At 40.6% G+C, this 9,229-nt stretch overlaps 1 protein-coding gene across 1 annotated transcript in view; it reads right to left on the reverse strand.

Annotated features, from left to right (window-relative positions):
* Positions 1–9,229, reverse strand: part of ptprn2 (protein tyrosine phosphatase receptor type N2) — a 138,535-nt gene that overhangs the window by 23,960 nt on the left and 105,346 nt on the right. Inside the window, exons 12-13 of the mRNA XM_046071941.1 lie at positions 4,210–4,425; positions 1,845–2,048 (exon numbers count right to left, since the gene is read on the reverse strand). Of these exons, the coding sequence (XP_045927897.1) occupies positions 1,845–2,048; positions 4,210–4,425 (420 nt within the window). The remainder of the gene's footprint in view (positions 1–1,844; positions 2,049–4,209; positions 4,426–9,229) is intronic.

Consider the following 9,229-nt stretch of genomic DNA (forward strand, 5'->3'; position numbering starts at 1 on the left):
GCAGTGTGATGAATGCTCTCTCCATTAATGGAAACACTGCAAGGCATCTATCCATCTCTTTTATCAAGCTTGTCTGAAATGAATGAAGCAAAAGTTGAGCAAAATTAAAACAATCCATTGTGTGTTTGTGGAAGCGTTGGCAACCAAAAGCTTTTTCAACCAAAATAAAAACTTAAAAATTCTAAAACATACAAATGACATTCAGATGGGTAATGATATTTCGGTTTTGAGTAGCTCCCATCTTGCTAAACAATGTCTGCCTTATTTTGCTGCAGCAGTAAGAGAGACGGAGGGGGTAAAAGATGAAAATGACAGTGGGGAGAGAAGCAGGACGGAATGATAAAGAGAGAAAATGACAGAGTAAAGAGAGGGAAAAGTTGGGGGAGAAAAAATGAAGAAAACCGAGCCAAGATAAAGTGAGAGGGAGAAAACAGCGAGAAGAGTCATGAAAACCCCCCAAAGATAACAGGGTTCTAAGGGGAATGAGGTGAGAGAGATGAAAAAGAGACACATCCAAACAGATAAACAGAGAGAAATCAAGCTGTTGGTTTTCAGCACAGTGCCTAGCATATTCATACACACAGGGAGTTTTAAACGCATACACAATAATGTATGCTCACATGAAATATCTGTATATGTATACCTATTCCTGTATATCTGTGGTTCTCTACCTTTTCTGTCTGATGTTTCCCAAAAGGCCCTTACAGATGATGTACTCCTACATCGATACCACCCATCATGCTCTAATGTGTTCATTTAAATTAATTTTATATTTGATGTTAATCATATAAAGCTGTTCATTGTTACATAAAATTTAATTGTCAATGTTAGGTCAGTTAGGTCAAGTTGTTTACATTCGAACTACACCACTTGGGGTAGCAAAAAACAGTCTGTCCATTACCTTTAGCTATTTCACCACTTATCCATGACTTTCAACCCTACAACTTCTACCGTTTCTCCATTACTTTTAACTAGCTGTTTCAACTGCTTAGCCATGACTTTTAACTATTTCAACTATTTATCCATTATGTTTAGCTAACTATTTTAACTGTGTAGCCATAACATTTAGCCAACTATTTCAACCATTTATCCATTTACCTACTTTTAGCTAACTCTGTTTCAATTGCCTATGCATTACTTTTAACTGTTTCAACTGATTAGCTGTGACTATTAAGCTTTGCTATTATCAGATACTTTTAGTTAACTAGCCTATTTAAACCATCCATTACTTTAATCAAAGTATTTCAACTTTAAATCCCTTTTAGCTGTTGCAGCTGTTGGTCCAGTATCAATTATGTTTAGCTAACTATTTTAACCATGTATTGATTACTTTTAGCTAACTGTTTCACCTTCTCTTGCTAATTAGTTTTCAAGCACTCTCAAATGCAACACATGGTGTATAGACATTTTAGCTGACTATATATTTTTGTAGTTAAATCAAATCCTAACTTTTATTTTTTCAAATTAATTTAGCAGCTCCACAATCCACATAACTGCGGTAACTGCAGAAGTACCTCTTGGGGTACAAGCAGCCCTGGTTAGGAATCACTGAACACTGTAGATCTACTGTATGACATAATGTACTCTTACGAAAAGCATTGGAGTTTCTCAAACTACACTAAACCCACGCTGGCAGGCAAGTGCATAGTCAGTGAGACATGACATGTTGTGGTTGTTTAGTTGTAACTATCTGATTCTAAGAACCACAAAAGGTCTCTGAGGGCCTGACAACAAACAACACCTCAAACAACTTCTATCTATTCACCATGACTCCTCCCTCAACAAGTTTCCCACCACATGAATCATTACTCATTTTATTTATGGAGTCGAAGCAAGTTCCTTACCAGTATCATGTGACCAGTGGAGATGTCCATATTGGACGGCACTGGTTCTTCGCACCAGGAGGAGGTGCTGCTGCGGGTCGATGGGCTGGCTGCAGGACCATCGCTGAACTGGGACGAGACGCTGTTGAGCCGTGAGTGCCGCAGGGTCTCAGGCCGCTCGACACGCTCTGACGTCCGGATTGCCATACGCTGGCGACAAAGCTCCTGGGGATTACAGGAGATAATATTGAGGCACTGATAATAAAAAATGCAGTTTTTTTCCAGACTCCTTGCAACGTTTCATGTATTTATCTTCTTTTCATACATGTAACAATAGTTTTATGTAGGTTATGTGCTTATCCTTGTTGTTAGGGGCTGAGTTCTGTAAATGCACCTTGAAAAATCCTGTATCTCGGCTGACTTGATCTGTCCTCACTTGCCTGTAGATTAATGGCTTATCCTTGTGGATTATAGAGCTTATACTAATTATGTCAAAAATACATGGTTGAGAAACCCTACTTGATTTACAGAATAAATTCAGTATGTCACACATGGCTGCCACACAGTGACTTTCTTCATTGCTTAAGAATTGATCTTGTAGTTGTAAAAAAAAAAATTATCTTTTAAAGTGAAATCCTGCCCAATATAACCACACTGCACAGTCAAGCTCTATGGTGCAAAAACTAGGACAGGAGAATATTTACATCAATCAAATAGGAGTTCTACCGCAAATGTATAAAACCACAGAGACACAAAGGAGATAAAAATGCATTGGCACAGTTGTAAAGTATGATTTTCTATTTTGATTGATATCCCCAGGTTTATGAGACTTGCTAAAAGACCCACTGCACGAAAAATTACACTTCTCCCAATGACTCAGCTTTTCTCCCATTATGTCTCAGTGCAGAGACAGGGCATCAAAAATTAGGCATTATCCACTATACAAAATGAAAAAGAAAAAGAAATAAAAATGACTAAATGCCAGATTTGTGCAATGTTTTACATGTGTAAACAAACAAACAGTAATAGTAACACACTTTGCCTGATTCCCTCCATAAGGTGTGGTCATAATTCATAATCTGTAAACCCCATCATGTTTGGTTTTGGGAGACAAATCCAGTCATCTCCACAGAATTCATTTCCATACTCAATAACAACGAGGGCAGGGCAGGCCAGAGAAAACGCCTTGTGAAAGCACATGCTATCTCATGATCCATCATAGTGATATTTCCCTCTGGAGCACAGGCCCTCTAAGCCCTGGTCTTGGATCAGCTTTCCCGCCGTCAGACTTTAATGATTAGAGCCATGAAGCGGTGCCCTGGGCATTGGCCTCGGGGCAATATCCAGGTCCACTTCATAATTCATTCTACTTCTCAACATCGCTGCAAAGCGTCATGCTGTACTGGAGCCGAGAAATTGTCCCAGGAGCAGGCAGGGGGATGCAGTTAGCACCAGGGAGGGCCAAAGGAGAGACACGTGGAGCCCAGAGAGGAGCACTGGTTGGGGGATTACAGTCTCCCCTGTCCCCTACCTCTTTGAGACTACTAATAAGAATGAAAACAGGCCAAGAGGTAACAACACAGTATGTGCTGCCATCTAACAATATCTCTCTCCTACTGCACACAAACAACTGTACCTGTCAAACACAGAGAACACACCCACATGACAGAGCAGTTATCCCATACCTTAGCTATAATGAGTAAGAACACATGCCATATATGACCTTGCACAGAACCACAACATGAAAAAACATTTTGAAAAAGATTTTATAATAGACAAAAATGGATATAATCTTACTATCTAGATAACAAAATGCATTCATATTTATTTATTTTAGCTTCTCTTGGGCCATCGTTATATTAACACCTCTAGCTTTTGATAGAGCAGGTCTGTGAAAACCTTATTAAATATTGAAAATGTTAACGCGACATGCAGATAAATTTGAGTGCCATGCTGGGCACAGCTGAGCCCCAATGCTGAAAATCAATACAGCCCAGGCTGCCCATGGCCCAGGAGGAACAGAGGGAATAGGTCACAGTGGCGGCCTGTTCCCCTGTCTCGCGCACACACACACCCACACTTCTCAGGCAAGGCTGAGCATTGAATAATTGGATGGAGTGAATATCTATTGGAGCCTTAAGTCAATGTGTTTATGTAAATAAACAAAAAAACTGATTTTTGATATACAGTTATTACACTGCAAATTAAAAAAATAAACACCATCACAAGAGCAGGAAGGAGAGAATCACTCAAACATATACACATTAACAAATGCACTCCAATCAGAAAATCCACTGTCTCTGAACAGAGTGCTTTCTTCCAATGGCAGAACACACCCCAAGTGTCCCGGCCCCTGATTGGCTAACAGCGAGGGGGCTGGTCTCACCTGATAGGTTGCGGTGGCATCAGTACTGGAGTCAGTCCCCAGGCCGGACAGCTTTTCCTTCATGCGGAGGTGGGAGCGCTGGCGCACGCAAAAGAAAGTGGCGGACACAGCCAGTGCCACCAGGATGAAGAGCATGCAGAGGACGGAGAGCAGCAGGAACTGGCCTGACTCCACCCTGGTCTCCTTCACCACGGGGATCTGGGTCAGGCTGCCTCTCTGGAGGACATACAAACAAAGACAGAACACACTGTCAGGGCAGTAAAGGATGCTAATCTGTCTTTTTTCTGATTGATGTAGTCTTTTTTGATTTACAGCAACCTCCATATCAAGTCTGCAGTGCATCAATTTTCACCAGAAGGCTTGTCTTGACTTTGCCGTGAAAAAATGTGGACTCAACAGCGCCAGGTGGTTCCTTACCTACCTCCACTTCCTCTCCCACTCTTTCCTTTCACCCACAACCACCATCTGACCGCCCCTACTCATTAGCCAGCTCTAATACTGGCCTTATAATATGCATTCAGACTCAGTCAACCCATATTACCAGCCCCTGTCCAGTGGTGTCTCCACACTATGCCCCACTATAGATATTTACAACCCCATGTAGTGCTGGCATGGGGCAGGCTGGCACTGTGCAGCTACAGGAGGCTGGGATAGTAAAAGCTTGTGCTTAATTAGCTCCTCTGGTCCTGAGTTTGGCTGGATTAGGCCCTGGCCCAAGCCGCACAGCTAATGGCTACCAGGACTGTAGAGACACAGGCAGTTCAGACTGGACCCTTCATACATGCACCACTAGTTGAATAGAAAACCCTTTTCAAATATTCACACCCACATTGCATGTTAATTCAAACAGGAAGGTATAGGGTTTGTCTCATTATGGCAGACTTGTTTTTAATGTGCTGTAATATCACGTAAGAGATTTTTATTAGTGTGGGTTAAAGAATTGGCCTATGAGTTGGTAATTGGTCCACTCATAGCATTTTACTGTAATGATAAATTCCCTGTGGGCCCCATTTAAACTGAATATTTCTCAGGGCATAACAGCAATAATTAGGAAGGATTATTAATGACTAAAATGTAGCTACTGTTAGATTGTCTTTGCTGATTGCATAAAATATAGACATCCAGCCAGGTTAGTTTTCATTTAACTCTCAAATATAGAAAGATACTATTTCCCCAGCACAGTTTACTTCAAATAAATCATCCTTACTGTCCTCTATGATTGACACAAAAACATGGGGTTTCTGTAAAAGCCAGTTCTCCACAGTCTTTAATCTAATTTTATCAGCTGCATACATGCCAATAGCTATACATCTGCAAAAGGGCAATATCAATAACAGTGCGCAAAAACATCAGCGGGCTCCTAATTGTCTGCATGCAATATTGGAAGATTGATGGGTGACGTGAATCAAATCTACAACATGAAAAAAAAATGGCAGAGCTCTGACATTTAGCCTGAGGGGTCTAATGGGCCGGCTGAAGCATGGCTACATCTTGTTATACCATTTTCAAAACAAGACACTTCACCTCAGACCAGTAACAATATGGTTTGACCTTGTGGCTCGTAATTGCCAATGTTTTAGCGGTTGTGCGGATGCCCAGGTCTTTTCGATTACTGTGTTGGGATAGAAGACAGTTTCTTTTGATTGCAATTGCTGTGGCTCGAGCATGTAGTTTCAATCAAGCATTAAGAGGTTAGTCAACAACTCAGAGGTTTGAAGAGGCTCATGTACGGGTGCAGAGGGAAGGAATGGGCTCAATCCAATCACTCGTCTGTGTTGTTCAATGATCAAAAGAACATACAGACAGCAGGGACAGCATTTAGAAATTAACACACTTTTCATTTGCTAGAGTACTTGGTGAAAATACCAGTAAAAAATAAATAAAACAGCACCTGAGTACCCTTATTAGATCTAATATTCAGCATATTTTGCACTGTAGACACAGTATATCACATCGTGTATTGGTTCAAGGCTGCTGCCTCTGAAACCAAAGTGCCCCCTAAAGACCTATTGGTTAAAACCTGCTTGACAACTCCAAGCTATTCCCTTTGACTAAAATCTTTTCTTTATTCAAAAAAGAAAAGGAAAAAAATGATCTTATCGAGTTCATCAAAGAAGTGGCCCTCTACAATCTGTGGTTACACTTGAAAATATTTAGGTAAACACCTTGAAAATGAATAAAATGCATTTCCTCTGTGGGAGCAAACAGGCTTAAAACGCACTGCAAGCATAAAAGAGCGTTTGAAGGCGGTAATCATGTTAGAAAGAAACCAGAGGAGATACAGAAAGAGAGAGAAAAAGAGGAGGAGGAATAGGGAGGAGATGTGAGGCTAAGAATTACCTTCATGGGCCTTTAGAGTTCTGTCCCTTAGCTTTTTCAAAAATGTAAATCTTTCTAATAATTTAATTTTTCTATAAGTAGAGTATGTCATAAAAACAGATTCATCTAACTTAAATGTTAAAAATATTAAAAAACACTTAACTAAACTGAATCACTTAACTGAAAAAAAGCATTTGAATGGTTTAACATCAAAATTTGAACATTTTATTTTCAGTAAATGAGACTAATTATTAATTATTTCATCAAGGCTTGCAAAAATATTTAGATCTGACTGTTAGAGCAGGATTTTTGCATTGAAATTTAGATCGACATGAAATACTGCCATGGAATAAAGATTTTTTTCCCCTTCCATGTTTTCAATTTCAAATCAAAATTCACCTTTTAAACCTCAATAAATTCAGTTTTATATAAATCCCTTTAAAATCATGTTCAACACTGCTATTTGTGTTGTAGGATCCAAGCTCAGTGGAGTTATTACCCTCTGCCTCTAACACACTTTCCCTCTTCTGTTTCTCTCTTCTATTCATATTGCCCCAGCCTGGTGAATTAGCCAATCTGAGAGGAGACAAGGGGCAGATGGATTTCGGTGCTCTGGATTATTCAAATGATAGAGGAAAGGTCAGGCAGAGAGGTGTTGTTGAGGCGGCTGGCTATCCATTCACTCACATCACAATACCTTTAAGAAGTACAAGAGGAAAATCCTACCAAAGCCCAATCAACCCTAAACCAAGGTTTTTTATAAAAAGGGGGAAAAAAGTTGCAACTACAATTGAAGATTTTAGAGGTTTGAAATCAGCTCCATAGTTTGACTGATGTGACTAACAGAACTGTGGTTGACAAAAAAAGATCACACACAAAATGCACAATTTTGCCTTTTGCCATTTTACAAGTTTTTCTTTTTAATAGACCTAGGAAAACTGGCAACACCAAGTACTCCATAATACTAGGGGACATTTTTAGGCCTATTTTACATATTTGTGAACTCAGAAAACCTTTAAAAATTATTATTAATTTGAGAAATTAGAAAAAACAGTTTGATATATGGGCAAACTATAAATATTACCATAAAAAACTGCAAAATCTTTTTGAATTAATTTCTAGTCAATCATAGATTTTTGGAAATCCATAGATAGAATAATAAGAGCTCAGTTGCATAAGATTTAAATAAGATAAATATAATCGCTTTTTTTAAACTAAACACATGATTAAAATAAAACAATTCATGCTAACACAGAGTGGATTTGCCAGCTTTTAGTTCTCAGGGTTTATGAGTTGGAGCTGCTGCCGGCCGGGTAGCACCAGGCAGGATCAACCTGCACAGAAACTTTGTCCCCTGCAGCCAGATGTGCTCACAGCAAACCACCAGACTCAAGACCCAGTTTTCACAGGGTTTTTCGATGAGCTTATATTTATATTGACTACATTTGCATGCATAGGCCTGTGTTTTTCGATGCTCGATCATATTTCATCCCATGAGCTTTTGGAGATTCGATCTCCAGCAGACTATCGAAGGAGAAAGGATGAAACTAAATGAAACCAGGGCTCCTAAAATCATCTGATCATTTTCCGTCACATCGGAAACAAAAACCAGCTCTCAACGTGATGTTACGATTGTTTACAAGTTTTCAAAGCCGATCGTTAAAGGCGCCTTTTACGCTTTAAAACTTGCACACCGAACACCGTAAAATAAAATAAAAAATAAAAACAGACACACGTTTCAAGCAAGGAGACAATTACCCAAGTCCATGTCGCCGGCCAGATCACACATTTCGCAGAGAACGCAGGATGCTGCGTCTTGTATTCCAGAGAGCATGGTTAACCACTGACGCCCGCCGCAGCTCCAAGAAGCGTCTGTGCGTCCCAGCCGCCCACTCAGTCCGCTTCTCCAAAAGTTCCCCTGCAAGGGTCCCATGCTTCCCCCAGCGCCAACAAAAGACCGCGGCTTCAACACGTAGATGAAGAAAAAGAAGAGAAAAGGGAGAGTCGGAGAGAATAAGAAAAGGGAGAAGAATGTGGGATATGCCCGCCTGATTTTCCGAGGCTCGGAAGAATGTGCAGAAGCCCCACTACCGAGTCCTTTCAGCGTCTCTGTGCCAATGAAAAGAGATGGGGAGGTGGTGGGGTTGGGTTTTTTGCGATCATTTAGTTAAGGCTGAGCCCCTCCTTATATTCAGCAGCTCAGGAGTCCCCGTCCATTGCACATGTCATATCCACTGGTTGCTATAGCGATGCCTCCACATGTTGTCGACAGTGAATGTTCAAGGAGCGATGCCTGGCTAATAGGCTTGCGGACCGAGGGGCGATATGAATGGACATAGGGGCTAGACACTCATTTGTTGAGCTACTAGGGGTCTCTGTGTTCCGTGTGTGAATTGCTGTTTTCTCAGGCTTCCCTTTTCCTCTGCTCCCTCTCCCAGGGATTCAGTTATGTGAGCAGAATGAGGGAGATGGGGCAGTCTATTCTTCAAAGTAGGCTTTTGCATTCAAAGCTGAAGTGAACACTATAATAAGAGGCTACCTCACAGTACAGTAGTTGTAAACTATATGAATGCTGCATGGGACACTGGGTGCAGTCAGAAAAATGCTCAGCCTAAAGGAAACTGTGTATAATTGGGTAAGTCTTTTGACTGCTTTCCTCCAAGATCTGCCGGAATGCAGAAAAAAGGAGAGGAAAATTGCT

The sequence above is a fragment of the Micropterus dolomieu genome, linkage group LG01, assembly GCF_021292245.1.
Source record: "Micropterus dolomieu isolate WLL.071019.BEF.003 ecotype Adirondacks linkage group LG01, ASM2129224v1, whole genome shotgun sequence".
Taxonomy (NCBI): domain Eukaryota; kingdom Metazoa; phylum Chordata; class Actinopteri; order Centrarchiformes; family Centrarchidae; genus Micropterus; species Micropterus dolomieu.